This window comes from Argiope bruennichi, chromosome 8, assembly GCF_947563725.1.
Source record: "Argiope bruennichi chromosome 8, qqArgBrue1.1, whole genome shotgun sequence".
NCBI classification, from domain to species: domain Eukaryota; kingdom Metazoa; phylum Arthropoda; class Arachnida; order Araneae; family Araneidae; genus Argiope; species Argiope bruennichi.
In genome coordinates this window covers 43399169-43418946 of record NC_079158.1, presented here as the reverse complement: position 1 = coordinate 43418946, position 19778 = coordinate 43399169, and the positions used below count along the sequence as shown (strand labels likewise).

The 19778-nt window shown below is 23.9% G+C and overlaps 1 protein-coding gene across 1 annotated transcript in view; it reads right to left on the bottom strand.

Moving 5' to 3' along the window:
* The window catches only part of LOC129980622 (protein disulfide-isomerase A5-like), a 34641-nt gene extending 16303 nt beyond the window's left edge, over positions 1–18338 (bottom strand). Inside the window, exons 1-17 of the mRNA XM_056091003.1 lie at positions 18249–18338; positions 16248–16386; positions 16002–16092; positions 15077–15142; positions 14935–14980; positions 13417–13509; positions 11501–11561; positions 9795–9862; positions 7029–7120; positions 5968–6036; positions 5554–5690; positions 5360–5427; positions 2980–3074; positions 1558–1623; positions 1328–1467; positions 650–720; positions 426–554 (exon numbers count right to left, since the gene is read on the bottom strand). Of these exons, the coding sequence (XP_055946978.1) occupies positions 426–554; positions 650–720; positions 1328–1467; positions 1558–1623; positions 2980–3074; positions 5360–5427; positions 5554–5690; positions 5968–6036; positions 7029–7120; positions 9795–9862; positions 11501–11561; positions 13417–13509; positions 14935–14980; positions 15077–15142; positions 16002–16092; positions 16248–16386; positions 18249–18296 (1479 nt within the window). The 5' untranslated portion in view covers positions 18297–18338. The remainder of the gene's footprint in view (positions 1–425; positions 555–649; positions 721–1327; positions 1468–1557; positions 1624–2979; positions 3075–5359; positions 5428–5553; positions 5691–5967; positions 6037–7028; positions 7121–9794; positions 9863–11500; positions 11562–13416; positions 13510–14934; positions 14981–15076; positions 15143–16001; positions 16093–16247; positions 16387–18248) is intronic.
* Between the last annotated feature and the right edge of the window lie 1440 nt (positions 18339–19778).

The following is a 19778-nucleotide window of genomic DNA, read 5'->3' as shown; positions in this document are numbered from 1 at the left end:
ATCGGTATTGATTATTCATACATGTTTTATTGACTTTTCTTATTTCAGATAAATTTTATTTAAAACAAACATTAACTCAAAATCAGCATTAATAAATCAGAATTATAGTAATGATTTTTTTAGAATTCACAACCAATAAAAGAAAGGAGAACTCCACAACCTAAGATCACATTATCACTTCAAGACTTGCCAAGAGGAATAAATAAAAATTTTACAGAATAGATACCAATGTTCAACTCCTTAAGAAAAAATTACGATCCTGACAATAAAGTTTAACAAATGAAGGCTGAGAATTCCTGTTCTGAATAAGCAAAGGCATTTATTGATCAAAGGAAAATCAAATAGTTTTTTTAATCTGGTTTTTATTTGAATCATGAAAATTTGATAAAAATTATTATCAATTAAATGTAATTTAAAACACTTACTGAGCGAGATCCTTCATAAAGCTTGTCAACTTTATAATAATTAAAATACTTCAAAGTTGGATATCCTTTAACGTTATGAGCACTACAAATACTGCTGAATGATGTACAATCTACAGCAGCAAATTCAACCTGAAAAATTAATGCATTTATAGCAATTAAATTTTAAAAAACTGCCAGATAAAAAAATATAACATTCATTTGCTTTGAAATTATATACTAATTACCTTTGGCTCATCTTTGAAAAATTCTGCTGCAGCTGTAAATTCAGGTTTGGCTTTCTTGCAGTGACCACACCCTAAGGATAAATATAAACAAAACCAATTAATTTCTATTAAAGTTCTCATACATAATTCTAAAATTTTCATTGGAAAATTCAATAATTTTTTTTAAAACTCAAACTGAAGGGAGAGGAACCCTATCTATAGTCTGCTTAAAATTTTATACATTTTTCATGCATATATTAAGCATGCACTAAAATTTTTAAAACCTTCAATAAAGTTATGTTCTTAAATCTATCCTCTAGAAAAAAGCTTCATAAAAAAATACTTTATATATTATCTATAAATAAAATTACTAATATTTTTTTTTACTAATTAAAAATTTAAATGCTTATTTATTCATTTTTTACTCCTAGTAAAATGTGAATTTAAAATAGGACATTCATGGAAACTTGTAGACTAGAATTACATAAAATCCTTTAATATTCCCACAATTATCTAATTAATTTTGTTTCTAAATATACATTCATGAAAAAAAATCAAACATTTTCTTTTTTTTTATACCAATTTATAGAGAGAATATTTTTTAATAACATCAACAATTTTAAAAATGGAATTGATAAACTTTTAACTTTCAGAAAATTTTAATAGTCAAATATTTTGAAAAAGAAAATATTGGCTTACAAGGAGCATAAAACATGACTAAAACATGCTTCTTTCTCTTCAGAAATGGTTTGAAATCGTCTTCCTTCAAATGAACAACATGACTTGGCTCTTCACTCCATGGAACTTCAGGAGGAGGAGGAGGTGGGGGTTCTTTTGGACTAAAAATAATAAAATTGATCATGATCAGCACAAGGTAATAACAAATATATCTAACTAAAACAAGAAAGCTCATTAACGAAATAACTTACTCATTCATAAATTCTACAATTTTATCAGCTGTTCTAAAGTTCACATCAAACTGAAATTCACCTCTCCTGCAAAATATTACATGTATAATTATATAAGAAAAAAATTAATACTTTTGGACAGCAAATAAAAAATTTAAATAAAAATTATTATTTACAATAAATAAAAAATAAAATATTAAAAACCTTTGACCAATGACGGATTTAAACATGTAATGACACATGGTTATATACATTAAAAGGTATCTCTTTTAATATACTGATTAATTCCATAGTTTCACATTTTAATACATTTTTTTAATTTAATTAGTATGCTAATGGTTTTTTTAGATACTTTTATTTTAATAGTTTTGTTAAAATGTATGCCTTTATTTATTTAATGCAGCTCATGACAATGCAGTATTCACATTATTACTTAAGCAAATGCAAATGCTTAAGTAATAATGGCATTTGTAATATTTCAGTAATTGAATCAGCATAATGAAATGTATAAGAATATGACGAATTATTCTTGACAAGTGTTAATATAAATCTAAATATGATTCAAAGAGTTTGCCTTTTTTTAAATTTATTTATTTGGCATCTAGGTTAGTAATATTTACAAACCTTCTAGTAACTTCTTCTCGACTCAGCAGTCCTATGCAATTATCAAGCTAGAAATCAGCTATTGCTTTTGAAACACATTAGAAATTAACTTAAAAAAATTAAAGAGATAAGATATAAATTTATTGTAATATACTATGTATCAAAAATTCCTTACAATATTTTAACATATAGAGCTTTTCTACGGGTATAATTTTATAGACATTATGGCTATACTTTTTAAATTTGTTTAAACAACAAAGTTATTTACTGTAATTGTTTCTTTTATTTGTTTAACATTTGCCAAACACAGAGTTTTCCAAGTTTATAATTTTATATGTACTATAGCAATATATTATGAAAATATTAAGATTTCCCATAAGACATCTGAAATTGGAATTTATTTATGGAAATAAATTATATTGAGAAAAAATTTCTTATAAAAATTTATGGCATTAACAAAAAAAACAGTTAAAAGAAGTGTATAGAAATTTTTTTCAAGATATCTTTCATTAAATAAAAAATAAAAATGTGTTGTGTAATTAAATAAACTAAAGATAATTTGTAATTAATTATCAGACCCTAAAGAAAAAGTCCTCAGAGTTCTGAAAATCAAACAGAAATAAATGATGAAGCTGTTAGATTATTATTTTGTAGGGGGGGGGGGATTTAATACTATCAAAAGAAATTTAGCAATTTAATATCTGCCGTAAAGAGATTTATATACTTAAATTTATAGTTACAACTTAAAATAACTACACTGTTTAAAATTTATTTTTTACTGGAAATTTAGAAGTTAAATAATTATTGGGGAGTGTTTTAAGAATTGAAATAATAACATACTTAAAATATTTCAATGTGGGATAACCCGTTATTTTAAACCGATCTGCAATTGTTTTTGCTTTAATTGCATCCACTGCTGCTAAAACTCCAGGAATCTATAAATATAAAATAATTATTTTAAACAATTAATATGTATATAGTTTTAGAAATAATTATTACAGTTTCAAAACAAATTCATCAAGCTTGAATTAATTTCCTCCTAGTATGAATATATTTAAAACCATTTGAAGGAAATGTTAAATTAAAAAAAATCATTAAAGCTGATATGAGTCTCTAAATATAATATTTCAATTTGAACATAATCAATGGGTAATATAAAAAATATTTTTTAACCTTTTTCTAATTATATTGAAAATGCCTACTTTTTTTTAAATTATTATTATTATTTAAAATATTAAAAATGGGTCAGTAAATAAATAAACAGTTTCAAATAGTCCAATCAACTCAAAGGTTATGTATATATATATATATATATATATATATATATATATATATATATATAAATAAATAAAACTATTATACATATACATATTTTCAATAATCTTGCCACAAGGAATAGTAAAATTAATAAATCTGCAAGGAAAATTTTATATGCCTTCTTTCCTTTGAATAAGACCAAAAAACATGGATTGCCTACATGTTTTACCTATAGCAAGCCTATATGTCTAGCATTGCCTCTAGGTTTTTTTAATAAAAAATTACTTCTTTCATGGAAATAAATAAAAGGCTAGGGTTAACATATAAGAATATTTTTAATTCCTAAATTACAAAATAAAAATATATGTAAATAAATAAATAACAATTACCTTGCTATTAGAAAAATAAAATTCAGCTGTTGTTTTTTAATTTGTTAAAGATTTTTTAAATAAAAATTGGTGATTGAAATTAGAATTAAAAGAATAATTTCAATTTTTAGAGCTATATTGATAGCATATATCCATGTTACTTAAATAGTTTTCAATTTCATTGAATGTGTGTCTTTAATACGACAAACTAAGATGAAACTTTAAATAGCACATAAAAAAAGTGGAAGCAAAGTTAAAATCTGAAAGAAATAAAATGTAAAACCCAAAATAATACAATAAAGTGCTGTAGTAATTTGAAAAGTCAGCAGAAGCATATAGAACTAGTGGCAAGAAAAATTACATTTTGAACATAAAAAAAATTCTCAACCAGTTACTTAAAGAAAGCTTATAGTATATTCCCATATACCAAAAATCTCAATGGTATGACAAAGAATTTATCAAAAACAATTGCTTTCTAAAAGGATGAATGCATAATATAAAAAATTTAATTCCTGACAAGCATTATGTTTTGTAGATCATATCATGATTAATTTTCTAATAAGTTATCAAATAATAACTCTAGGAATTTAATAAAGATTTCAATAGATGATTACAAACAGTACAGAGTTTAAAATTCAATAAAAACGAAAATAAAACATGAAGAAAAGTATATAATAAAAGTTACAAATAAAATAAAGTATCTAAAACTTTCTATACAAATAAATATTAAATCCAATAAGTCATAGATGCAATGAATTCCAGGCAATATATATATATATATATAATAACTAAATAATAAATGTTTGATAAAGCACTCAAAAATGCATGAACCCTTCTTATTTACAATAGGCATGAAGCTCATCTTCCCTTTGGCATTACTAGACTTCAGTAACACATACTCCCACTTAAATCTCTTCAATTTTTATTATAACAAGCAAATTTTTTATTCCAAAAGTTTTTACAGTTTTATAAATCTAAAACATGCATATTATTTTTTTTTATTGCAGATAAAGGTTTCCTTTACAAAATCTTATTCTCTTTCGTTTAAAATTAATAATATTTGAGTATCTAAAACACAATTTATTCAATTAATAAAAAATGTGTAAAGAAATTTTCAATAGTATTTAAATGTCATATTATAAACTTTAAAATTTGTTTCACATAATTTAAATAATAAGCAATTACCATTCAAAATTTAATTCCTTTTTCTCTGCCCTCTCCATATTAAAAAATAAATGCTCATGGAATAAGGATTTTGTATACACATATTATAACATAAAATACACATTTATAATTCCATATTAATTTAATTTCTGTACCGCAAAACCAGGCACACAATTTCAAAGATGACAATTATCATATTAAGCTAGTTTTACAAGTAGAATTTGATTCTTAATCAACACACATCAAGACAGATACATGAGGATTTAAACTCTTATAACTCATACATGTATTTATATATCTGATCAGCTATCCTGAAAAATTGGCATAAAGTAACAAACATTTGCCTGGTTCCAAAAAAAGATAAACAGAGATTAATAATAATAAAGAAAAATTAATTAAATAATTAATAACAATAATCAATAAACAATTACATCTTGTTCTTTCATTTGTTGGGCAGCAGATTCAAATTCCGGCTTCATCTTTTTACAGTGCCCACACCCTAGAAAAATTTAAACAATGCAAATGAAATATAAAAGGAAATTTACAATTTTTAAATCCCCCCCCCAAAAAAATGTAATTAAGTAGTATTTTTATTTTAGTAAAATTATTTTTTTTAAATGCTTACAGGGTGCATAAAACATAACAAGTACAGATGGTTCAGATTCTATTGTTGTGCTAAAATTCTCATCAGTCAAATGGTAGACCTCACTAGGAGTATCAGACCATTCTTCCTCTTTTGGTTTTTCAGGTTGCTTTCCAGGGCTAAAAATATTATTGCATGGTAAATTCAAAATAGAAATGAAATGTTTAATGAATGAAAAAACTAAAAGTTTTAAATAATTAATTAAAAATAATTTTGAAAAAAATGAAAAATAAATTGGAAATTATTAATAATGCATGCTGAAAAGATAAATTTTTGATATAAGTCTTAAATTCTTATTTACAATAAGCAAAACATAAAACCAAAATTATAAACTCAATAAAATTAAGAAATATTAAAAAAATAATAATAATAAGAAGAAGAATGCTAGCAGCTTACTTTCTCATGAAATTAAGTAAACCTTCTCTGCTATTCTCACCATCATATTTATGTTTTATTCGACCGTTTCTGAAATAAAAAGAAGAAATTGTTCATTTTATTATAAACTACTTTAAATTTTCGAAACTACAATGTATTCAAACATGAACATCCTATTAAAAGACTAAATAAATTATGCATGCAATTGTTTCAAGTGCCATTGAAAAAATATAATCGAAATCAATTGTACTAATGATAACTTTGAAATTTATTAACAAATTGTCAGATTTTACCCTTTTCCAGCATTGTAAATAAAGACTGTGTTTAATTCATATTTCCAGTTCAGTATTTCAAAATGCTTGCATGAGATATTGATAAAAAGAAATGCAAAACATAAAGGTAGTATTATGCCACCAGCTTTCACAAAATAAAGGTAATCTATTTTACAAGATAAATATAATGTACTCATCTAGAATTTGAACAAAGAAAATATTACTGCTTTTTCCTTATTTAAAAGCAACAATTTACAATAATCAGACAAAATTTTTTAGTTACACACATAAATAAAAAACATTTTTTATAAATACACTAGCATCTAGACTATCCTAATATTATATAAAAATTTTAGTGAGGATTATATAGTAAGCAAATACTAATTATAATACAGATAAAAAAATTAAATTCATATTTAAATTATATTTTCTTTTCCATTAAGCCACATATTATTTTCTACAAAGCAGAAAAGTAAAATACATGATTATTGATTTTTTAATAAAGGAAAATGCACCAATTATTACTTTAACAAACTACAAAGCAAATATAAATTTCATTAAGATCTAAACTTATAAATTTCTATTAACATTTTATTTGAAAATACAGCATCGAAATGCAACAATTCTGAAAACTTGCTCTTTATTTCAAGATTATATATTATTTATTCATGCTTACAAACACACATACACAGGATTTATTAGTTTATTGGGTGAAATAGATGGATAATAAATGAACTTAGATCAATGCTACTGAGAACAAAGAAACAACATGCATTTACAATTAAGAAAGTAATATTCAAATTAGCATACTCAAAATATAAAAGAGTGGGAAATCCAGTAATATTGAAATGCTGTCTTACAGCTGCATTTTCAGGCTTATGTAAATCCATGGCAGCCATTATCTAAGAAAAAAAGTTTGAATAAACATCAACTGAAAAAAAGAAACATCAAAATATCTATCATAATCATCAATATGATTTGGGGGAGAGGGAATAATTAATAATCTTTCATGAAATCTGCTTCAGCACAAGAACATGTTTAATTTAATACACGAAACATTCATATGCTTCAATAGCTTAGGACAATTACTCAAACCAGACAATATATAACAAAGTAACATTTAGTACAATTTAGTTATAGAATAATTTAAAGCAACAATTTTCAATAAGGTTTATAACGAAAATCAGAGCAGCCAGAAAACTCATTACAGATGTTATTAAAGTGCAAAGTGAAATTTTTTTTAAAAATTTATTAACAATATTTATTGCATTTTTATATCAAATTTTGTTTATAAGTATTCATTAGCATCACTAACAGAAACAAAGAGAATGAGCAATTTGGGCAATGTAAGCTTTTTTTTTTTTTTTTATTTCACTGATAGTTGTTCACAACTATCAAATACAGAAATACTTTTTAATTCTCAGGTAGCAAAAGTTTTGGTGACGGAGTCTTTTAACAGACTTTAAAACATTAGTAATAAAAAATATTATTTAATATTAGAGAGAGAATTAATAATACTGTAAAGAAATGCAAAAATAAGTTTGGAATAAATTTTTTATTAAAATTTGTTTAACTGTTATATGAAGTTCATATATTTACTATGTATTAGAATTCCTTTTGTATCTTGCTTCCTTACATAAATATTACACACACAAAAAAAAAAAAAAAAAAAAAAAAAACTTTATGGGGGGGGGGGGGAAAGAGACAAAAAATTAAAGCAATAAGTTGAATGACAAACACTCAAGTTTCTATTCTCTGGGATTATGAACAATAGTTTAAAAAGCATAGATTCAGAAAAATTATAAAAAAACAATTTCTTTTAATCTTACAACTTTAATATTGAAAAAAATGGGAATACAGATACAATATAAAAAAATAGTTATACATTTAATTTTTATTCTAGATTTCAGAGCAAATAAAATTTTATGAAAAATAACCCATTTAAATTATAAATGGGGAGGGGGATAGATAAAGCTAGTTCATTCAGTTTCATCAATAAGTGAAGCCTTTCTGAATGAGTTACTAAAAAATTTATATGCTTATTTTTCAATACACATTAAATAAAGTTTAAATTAACTGACAGTTGGTAAAAAAAAATTAATAAGGAATTAAAATTGCTGACATTTTGAAGTTTTTGCATTGCACAAATGAAATCAAAATTTAGAAATATGTATATATATATATAGGAGACAACATTTGTATGCATGTTCTTTATAAGATTATAAAAACTACTGAACCAATTTATACTCAAAATAATGTAAGTCAATACTACAAAATGATCTGCATTATTCTAAGCATATTTAGAAGTACTAATCCTTGATCTGACCAGTAGAAAGAAAATTAGGAACTTAATAACAGTATTATTGTTTAAATGTAGATAGCACCATGAGACGGTATTTCTTAAGTTGAAATTCACAAAGTAAGAAACACTTTCACATATGCATAAAAACAAACTCGAGTTCATTTATATTCTGCAATAATAATAATAATAATAATTCACAGATTTCTCTTATAAAATGAACATTAAATTTTGTGTAATTCTCCAATACTCAGTTTTTTTAATGTTTTGTAAATTTTTAATCTTTAATACTTATTATAAAGTTTAATATTAATTTAATTCAATTCAAAAAATTGCAATTTTCAATGAAACTGACTTTTGCAATAATAATAACAATGTCAGCCTCTGCAATTATGTGGATTTAATTTATAGAAGCCATGTTTATCTTGTAGCATTGCATGCTTCTATGTCTCACTTTTAAAATAATAACAAATAAATCATCTCAAGAACAATCACAGCAAATATGAATAGGTTGAATTTGTAGAATTTACATTTTTCTCATGGACAATTACACAATGCATACCTTCCATGCAGAAAAAGAAAAGTAGTTGTTTGTATATATACCAAAAAGAATTGTCAAAAATATTGCATATAAAAAAGCATTGCACTCTAAATCATAAAATGCAATCTTGCACTTATGCACTCGAAATCACAAAAGTAATTATATAGTTTTGTCAATGTGTAAATATTTAATTTCAACTAAATACAGTGACTAATACCAAATTTCAATTTATACTCAAATTCTAGCAATAGTTAGTATATTATAAATAGTTTTTTTTTTTTTTTTTTTTCCTTTTATAAAGATATATTTTGCAGCTGAACATGTAATTTTTTTAAAAGGCACTGCAATAAAAAATTCAACATAATGTTTTAACATATAGAATTACTTTATATCAATCTCATTTTATAATTAATTTATATCATAGCATTATGTCAATATTACAGAAAACTAGTAAAATTAAAAGATTTTTTTTTTTTTTTTTTACTTTATTTTAGTCAAGAGCTGAAATATAAAATCACATTTTTAAAAAATGCAAGAAATCTACACAAAAGAAGTACAATAAATTAGTATTTTTTGAGAAATAATGTATAAATTTCTTAAATGCATATCATAACTACATATATATATTTAAAATTAATTAAATAATTTTAACTTCTTCAGAACAATCGAAATTTTATAAACCTTAAATTTATATTTTTATCAGTTGTTTCTGATCAAATAAAGTGAAATAGCTTACAGCTTTATTTTTTAATTCTGTTGCAACAGCTGCATATTCTGGTTTTATTCTCTTGCAAAATCCACACCCTGCAATAGAAACATCAGAGTTCAAATGTAAAAAAATTTCAAGGAAAAAAAAAACATGTTAAATTATTTACTTAGTTTCATTTGAGCATAAAATGAATAAAAAAGAATTATTTATAATAATTTTTATAGCACATTCATTTTTTAAGTCTTGAAAAGCATTATAATTTAATAAATAAATAAAACAAAAACATTTTTCTAAACACACTTTATAAATGAAAACAGTATTTATGAATAATCTACTCACAAAAGCCAATTTATAAAACTTTATAAATCTTAAAATATTTAAATTGACCAAATTTTCTAATTGATATCTTGAAGACATTGAAACAGCATAGAAGGCATTAAGAAAGAAGAAAAATCTCAGCTATTTGATATGCTTGATCACTTTATCTTAATTTAAATATGAATGATAATTAATGTCTATTACGATTTGATGCTTAAGAATATTGTGAAGAGAGACTCATGAACATCAAGTTAAGGATAAGAGATTTAATTGACATCAAACACAACCAACATTTCCAGTGAATCAGTTAGTCACCAAATGCAACTAATTTTATGTGATGGAAATCAAAAAGGTATTAAATTTTTATTAATTAATGGAAAAATTCTATCTATATGAAGAAAAATTCTCTCTATATGAATGAAAATTCTCTCTAAAAACTTCATCTATATATTATTAATTGAAGAATTCTGCAAAAGTCATTTTTTTAATAATATATATATATATATATATATACAAATAATAAAGTAGAATATCAATATGTGTATCTGCTTTTTAATGCTCTACAGGACAGACTGTTTGATTTGGAGTTATCACATTTGGCCCTAATACTTTGAAAAGCGAGAATAAGCGTCTCAGAGCAAATTTTCTTTTTCATTTTTAGATAATTAAAAACTAAGAAAGATATTAGTGTGTTTTGTTTCCAATATTTTCAGAAAATATTAATCATAAAAATAAATTTTGACACACATTTTCTGTCCAGCACTGAAATTCATTATATATATATAATCAAATAATAAAAGATTCTGTTTATTGATTGAGCAGTTTACATGCAGAATAAGAAGTGGATTCTAATACAGTGAAAGATAACCCTATTTGCAGAAGATATTAGAAAATATCTATACAATGTTAGATATTTTGAGTATTACAGAGTATGATGTTTATATGAGAAAAATAATGTGCAGTAACTTGTACTAGTAATGAAATGAAATTAAAGCAAGACAATTATGTTTTTAAGTGCACTATGATGCTATAGAATTTGATTCCATTTAAATAGTTCATGCATACAATACAACATAGCAGGTGTAACATTATTAAAATAAAACAACTTTATAATTTATCACAATTTGATGCTTAAGAATGTTGCATTGAGAGAACCATGAACATCAAGTTGTGTATAAGAAAATTAATTGAAATTAAATATATTTCATTTCCTTGTGAACCAGTTGGCCACTAAAGGAATATAATTCATTTTTAAGTTTTAAAAAAAATTAAAGATTTCTTCCAAGCCAAGACAGTCAAAATTCTTAACATTACATTTCTTTATTGTATTTGAAAATGTACAGAGAAAATCAAGATTAATTTGATATTTCTTGGAATTTTAATTCTTTCTTATAAAATGAAATTAAAATACTCACAAGGAGCATAGAACATCATCATGATTGGCACATTTTCTTTACTAAGTAATCTTCCTAAAACCTAGATAATAACAGAATTATGTAATAAGATTATTTCCTTTTTTATTTGACAAAATAGTAAACAGACATGTCAAATAACTTACTTAATTTGACATAATATGAAATTAAGTAAATAAGTCGCATACATCAAGTTTATCTATAATTTGGCATAAGGTGGCAAACATGCACAGAAAAGCATTTGTAAAACAATGAATAGACAAAAATAAGCAAGCAAAATTACAGAATTTGATTATTTTCAAATTAAACCATCTTTATTTAAAGAATAAGATCAAAATACATCGCTTAATTTTTATTTATTTATTTTGCATATGAAGAAAGATTGAAAACAAATTAAAAGAAATAAAATGTTACATTAAAAAAAATATCAATTTTCATGCTAGAGGAAATTAATTAATCAGTTATATAAGTTAAGTGATTTTATATGTAATTTAATAATGTCTCCTGTTTTGGAAAAAAATTATCATTTTCATTCAGTTAAAAATCATTCAGGCAATTTAAATGTTAAAAAATTTAATGTATTTTTGTATCAACTTGAAAGTGTTTCAACTCTTAACTTTTAAAACATGATAATCCTAAATAAATACAACACATGGGCAACTCAGTTTATAAGTTTAAAAAATTTTTATTGTTTATTCAATTTAAACCAATAATATTAATTTTCATATTTATTTTAAAATCCAATCAGCAATTAAAAATATAATATTTCTATGATACAATTGCCACTGAAAACAAATTAAAAGAAATAAAATGTTACATTAAAAAAAATATCAATTTTCATGCTAGAGGAAATTAATTAATCAGTTATATAAGTTAAGTGATTTTATATGTAATTTAATAATGTCTCCTGTTTTGGAAAAAAATTATCATTTTCATTCAGTTAAAAATCATTCAGGCAATTTAAATGTTAAAAAATTTAATGTATTTTTGTATCAACTTGAAAGTGTTTCAACTCTTAACTTTTAAAACATGATAATCCTAAATAAATACAACACATGGGCAACTCAGTTTATAAGTTTAAAAAATTTTTATTGTTTATTCAATTGAAACCAATAATATTAATTTTCATATTTATTTTAAAATCCAATCAGCAATTAAAAATATAATATTTCTATGATACAATTGCCACTGGAATTTAATGTTGCATTTTAATTAATAATAACAAATCTATAAAATTTATGGTTTAGCTTTCCAATGAGCACAAAAATATCAGCGATACACAATTTTTTTAGTTTTTTTCGTATCTTTATATTAAAGGATGATATATAGTAATTCCTATTCTTATAGTTCCTTTTGATAAAATGTTAGTCAATGTCTGGAATCAGGTGTTTATGGAACTCTGCAAATCTGTTATTTGTATTTTGGAGATATAAGCAATCACTGATGTAAGTTTTTATTGTGTCTTCTTTTCTTTATTGTTTTAAAACAATCAGTTGTCTCAAAATAATGTAATCAAAAACCATATTAATTATTCAATAAACAATTAAAAAAATTACTCAGAACAAAATAATGAAATCTGGTAAAAGCTCATAAGAAAGAATTTTTTGAGTGCATTCTTTAAAAAAAAAAAGCCAAATTAGTTTTGAAGAAATGAACCAAGTGTTTCATCATCAGGTTAAAAAAAACAATTATAAGCTAATTTTAACAATTAACTTCGTAAAATTTTATAATAGTATATCTAAAGAAATTCACTTGACAGTTCATGTTATAATAGAAGGTGCACCTGCTGAAAGGTTAATTAAATTTGTTGCCTATTTCAAAATTAGATGTAAAAACATTACCATTAAAGAAAATTCAATTAGTATAAGAAGTTCAATAATTTAACCTCTTTAAAAACATATAAATAAATATTAATTTACATCAGGATCTGGTACGTGAAAGATATCTTTTGCTGATTCCTCTTCCTCCCAAGGCCGATCACCTGTAGGGTCTTTCAGAAAATTTACCATAGACTAAAAAGAGAAATTGTAAGTTTTAGTTATTAAAAAAAAATGAACTTTTTTATATATAATTTGTGAGAAATGCTTAATAATTTGAGATATGTGAAAGCAATTGAAAAGATTTTTTTTTATAATGAAATAAAAGGAAAGGAATTTTCTTAGGAATTTGCAATATTCCTTCTAAAGCAGTTAGCTTCCTCATAAGAAAGTTTTACAGGCACCTCTGATGGATGCTGAATCAATGATCCCCCCCCCAACTCCATCTTGGCAATGAATTTGGCAACAAAACTGAAGATTCTGAAATCACGTGTATCTTGGCGATAGCTCCATTAGGGTGCAAGTACTAGAAGCTTTGTTATCCTGTCTTGGATATTATAAAAAGTCAGAAGACAGAGCTGCAATTGGTCAGTATTGAGTTAATTGAATTGAGCTCAAGTGAACAGTTGAATAAGTAGTCTTTGACTGCTTTGTACCGTTACAGTTGTTTCTTACTGATTTGCTGCTTGTGTACTGCATTTACTGCAAATACTGTTTTCTGTATGCTTTGTCAGTGTTTTGCTACTGTACTTTCATGTAAAATAAAATGTTGTTATCAGTTATTAAACATATTAGATTCATTTCATTGTACATTCACCAGATGAATTTGAATCTTCCCATAAGATTATTCTCAAATTATCAAACAAATTTACAAGCAAAAGATAAGAAGAAGTTAATTAAAATTACATACAAAACACTGAGTAATAACAAAAATTTTATCATATTTGAATAAAAAAGTTAATGAAAAGTTTAATAAATACATTAGGTTTTAATAATTTTTTTAAAAAGAAAGATTATTTTTCAGTGACTTTACTGTAGACACAAATATTTAATATTTTGTAAAAGTAAAAACTAACACTGTAGGAGAGAAGTTTATTAATCACAGACATTCCATAAGGTGTATTAAACCTTTATTAATGCTAGAAACTTTCAACCATTTTTAATAAAATAATTGGCATTGTTCTTTAGCATAGGACAATGTCAATTTTCATAAAACTATTCTGTTTGCAAGGCCTTAAGGCTTTAAGGCATTCCTTATCTCTTAATATATATTTTCAAAAAAAAATTGAAATTGTTTCGCACTGTACGTTTTTAATAATTGCTTGCTCTCTAATACATCTCAAGACAACAACATTAAAAAAATTATAATAAACCAATGTATTATAATTACTGTTATTTGCTGCTACATTTGAAATAAGAATAAACATCATTAATTTAAATAATTCATCATATGATAAAAGTTTTATATAATGAAAACTACACAATCAATATTATGAAAACATTTTTTAAAAAAAATCACATCCTTAAATAGTTTACAATGCCTAAAATTCATAAATTATAAAGAAAATTGAAATGCAATCATATTCAAATCAACCAATGAATATAAAAATAAAATTCTACCTGCACAGTAAGTTGTCTGTCATAGTCTTTATGAAATTGGCCATCTCTGAAAAAAGTACAAAAAAAAAAAAAAAAATTAAGAATATGTATGCACAATTATAATGAAGGGGGAAAATAAACTGAAAATACAAAAAATTCTCACTTGTAGTGCTTTAGAAAGAAAGTCTCAGGAGAAATTTTAAGTTTTCTGCACAATTTCTTTCCGCCACTAAAAATAAAATCGCTTAATGTTAAAACATTGATAGTTTATCAATTTAACCCTCATTCAATAGAACAAAGTGTGCACATTTTAGTCTGTAGTTCATTATTTCATATTCAATTATTCAAAGTTAGTTCACTTATTCAAATTTTATTTTCAGCAATTTTAAAATCCACTAATAATCTACACAATAATTTTTCGCTAATAATCTAAATTATTTCACTAAAATTAAATTAACAAATTTAGCTTTAAATATATAGTAGGCCTTAAAAAATCTCACTTTTGAAATTATAAAATAAATATAAAATTATCTAATTACATTATAATTCTTGCATACCAAGTGTAATAAAGTTCTTAAATTAAGTTTTATAAATGTATTTTTTAATACATGTATGTTTTATAATTGTATCTTTTAATACAGATAGATGATTCTGAATTAAATAAAAAGTCCAATCATTAATTCTATTATTTATTTTAAACTTTTTGTATCATCGTTAGAAAATAGATGCAATCAAAATTATTAAAATTTCATTACCCTAATGCAAAAAAGGTGAATAAACCACAATATGTAATTAGAAAAAATATTAAACTTTTAAACATACTGCTTTCTAATATTTTTCACAGATGCTTTCAATCACATGTACTTAAAACGAAGCAATCATTGAACTTGGCAACACTCTGTGTGGATATTCATAATTTCTTATCTCTTCTTCTTTGAATAAATAAAATAAAACGCATAAGCAAAATATAAAATTAAATATATTTAAAAATAAGTTTTATTACATTATAATACTTTTTTAATAACTAACAAATCCCTGTTTTATTTTTCAAAGTTAGTAATAATGATAGCATAAAAAGATTATTTTACCCAGCACAATCTATTAAAGCCAGTGATGCCTGTCCTTTAATTACTTCAGCAACTTTGTTAAATACATTAATAAGCTCAACGTTTTGATCCACTAAAAAATAAAAACATTAATTAATGCATAATTTAATAATTATAAAAATACATAATTGCATTCACTATTTATTCCAGAAACCAAATACTTTAAACAAATATGACTAAATCATTAAAAATGAATGAAATTTTTGGATGAAAATTTATTTTACTCACTTCCTTGTGTATATAATATTAAAACATTGGTCCTTGTCTTACAGAGTCTCTTTAATTCCTTGTAATCAACTATATTTTCTACTAAGCTCACAGACGAAGTTTTCTTACATGTTATTAAAGTTTGAAGTAGAAACAAAACCTAGGATTAAAATTTTTGGTAAGATTAGCAAATATATATATATATAATTTTTTAAAGCTATTTTACAATCTATTCTTTAATACAAAAAAGATTAATGCATACAAAATAAAGAAACTAACTGTTTATAATGCAAATAATGAATGTGTGTGTACAACAGACTGCGAGATTCAGATATTAAATCTGACTTAGTGTGGAAATGTGTTCCTTTAGTAATTTTTTTTCCCAAAATTTTAATCAATTGAAAATTAAGCAATATTTTGACACTTTTTCATCATAGCTTCCAAAAGCATTACAGCACAAAAATTATTTTTGCGTCATCTTAAAACTCAAAAAGAAAAACTATCTTTTCAATGATGTTAATTTATTCCTTGCAATATCATTTTTCCCCCATTCCCAATTAATTTTTAAAAAATACTTCAAGTGTATTTTATCAAAATATAAAGATTTGGCTTATTTTCTCATTATGAGAAGTTTCCAGCAAGATATCTTTAATAACACATTTGAAATTTTCTTGTACTTACAATTTTAAAATATAATTTCTCAATTAATCAATAGCAAAACAATTTTAAAGTGTGTATTTTTTAAGCATTGCTGCTCTTTCCTGTGATATAACTAGGTATATAGGGATTTATATAAAAAAATTAAATAAATAAACAGCACAATAATCAGAACAGCATAATGCTTCTAAAAGATGTTTATTGAAATTTGAAGTTTAAAAATATTTTGTTGAGGAAGCTACTAAGATAAGTTACACAACATATTTGACTGAAATTTGTAGCAGCTATAGATTTATGTATAAATAGTAATCTGTTATATCAGAATTAAATTTGTCCTAGTGCTTTGTAGACAGTAATTTTATTTAAAATACATAAATCAAATCTTTATAAGTAATTACGAAAAGATGTTGAATAATGCTTGAACAGATAAGTGATTAAATAAAACGTTTCCCCAACATCTTCTCTGTAAAACAGGCTTTCATAACAAATTTACCATTTTATTTAAATTTATGACTAAAATTTCTCAATTCTTACATTTTAATATACCTCCTTCCCTTATATAATCATTTAGGACTGTTGTAAAATTAATATAGCATCTTTCCTCTAAGTTGACAAAAAAATTGCAAGTGAATTATTTTTATTATTCTATATAAACTTACGTTTTTGACATTTTAATACCATATTTCAATAGAACAATTTAAAGAATATATGGTGTAATTTTTGAAAGAAAAATAAATAAAATTCTACAGGTAAAACTTATAATATATATGTAAGTGTGTGTGTACATACTGAATGAAAATAAGACAAAGTATTTTATACAAATAAATTATTGATGATTGTCAAAGTCAATTAATCTAAATTAAACTTAAATATATATTAATTTCAATTGCCAAATCAATTGCCAAATAATTCATCAACAAATATGAATATTTTATTTTCATAAAAATTATCTATTATAATATTTAAAAAGCGTGAACTGAAATACACACTTTCCGCCACTGAAATGCCACATACACTGAAATGCCACAATGATCATAATCATGTTTATGTAGTAAATTGATTTCAGAAAAGTTCCAAAATATCAATGATCTGGTCCGATTTAATCAAATTATCTGATATTTCATTTTTAAAAAAAATAGCACTAGATATATTAGATTATTTATTTTGTTCTTGTTTCATCTTCATAAAATTCAAAGCTCAGCAATAATACAGAATCGGCAACTGTTGAGAAAATGCCGGCTGTCAGAAGCCGATTTTCAAATAAATGCAATTTAGATGTCATAGGACAAAAGTAATGAACTAAATGATAGATCTCACATACATCTTTTAATTTCCAGTAAGAAATTTTTTTATTATAATTCTTACCAATAATAATAACAAAAATCCGAAACTGGATTTCCTGATACAAGCCATAACGCGAAAAATTTCGTTATTGTTTATCTTCCCACACGTAGCCTTAAGAATGTTGCCATATAATAAAGGGAAACAAAATTCGATTATACAGCAAAAGGTTAAATAAATTTTTTCATAGAATATCAATACTACCTAATATCTAGATGGCATTGTGTAACATTAAATTTATATTATTATGATGACTCCTTATAAAATAAACCAAATATAATTTTAATAATTAATCATTTTGCAAATAATTTTTGGATGTATATTAACTTGCAAATGAATTTATAATTTCTATATCAATTGTTGAACCTGAAAGATTTTTGTGCAGTTTCAATAAACAAGCCGCCTTTAGCGACCAACTTGATCACCCAGATTATTGACTTTCTAAGAAGTCAATAATCTAATTAATAATTAATATGTAATAAACTTTTTTTAAAAAATTTTCAACGCATTTTTTTATATAACTGAAATTTATGAATTTAATTTAATCATTCAACTACAAATCGTTGGGGTGCAAATTGAAAAATGTGTATACCACAAAATAAACGAAGAAGCAAAAATCCTATTTCAAATGTAATTTCGAAAGCATGTAATTTTCAATAATAATTTTAGCACAGGCAAATGTATGTGAATTAGTGTTTCGGTGAAAGAGTTTTGAACTTCATCATAGCATTGTTTCAGATTGAATTCAATGCAAATTTTTAAAAAAAATATAGAACACCAATAAAAAAAATGTACAGAAATGAAGCTGATATTTTAAAAATTTAATTTCGTTAAATTTTAAGGTAATGTAAAAACTATTTTGTGAGATGATAGTTTAGGAATATATATATATCGATTTTTTGATATATGAGATTACTTATCAAAACGCCTTTAGCGACCAACTTGATCACCCAGATTATTGACTTTCTAAGAAGTCAATAATCTAATTAATAATTAATATGTAATAAACTTTTTTTAAAAAATTTTCAACGCATTTTTTTATATAACTGAAATTTATGAATTTAATTTAATCATTCAACTACAAATCGTTGGGGTGCAAATTGAAAAATGTGTATACCACAAAATAAACGAAGAAGCAAAAATCCTATTTCAAATGTAATTTCGAAAGCATGTAATTTTCAATAATAATTTTAGCACAGGCAAATGTATGTGAATTAGTGTTTCGGTGAAAGAGTTTTGAACTTCATCATAGCATTGTTTCAGATTGAATTCAATGCAAATTTTTAAAAAATATATAGAACACCAATAAAAAAAATGTACAGAAATGAAGCTGATATTTTAAAAATTTAATTTCGTTAAATTTTAAGGTAATGTAAAAACTATTTTGTGAGATGATAGTTTAGGAATATATATATATCGATTTTTTGATATATGAGATTACTTATCAAAACGAATTATTACAAATTGCGGTTCTTGAGCAAAATCGGCAACGACACAAGTGACTGGATTTTCTGTAGTCTGCTAAGTGTAAGAGAATATACAGGCCGGAATAAA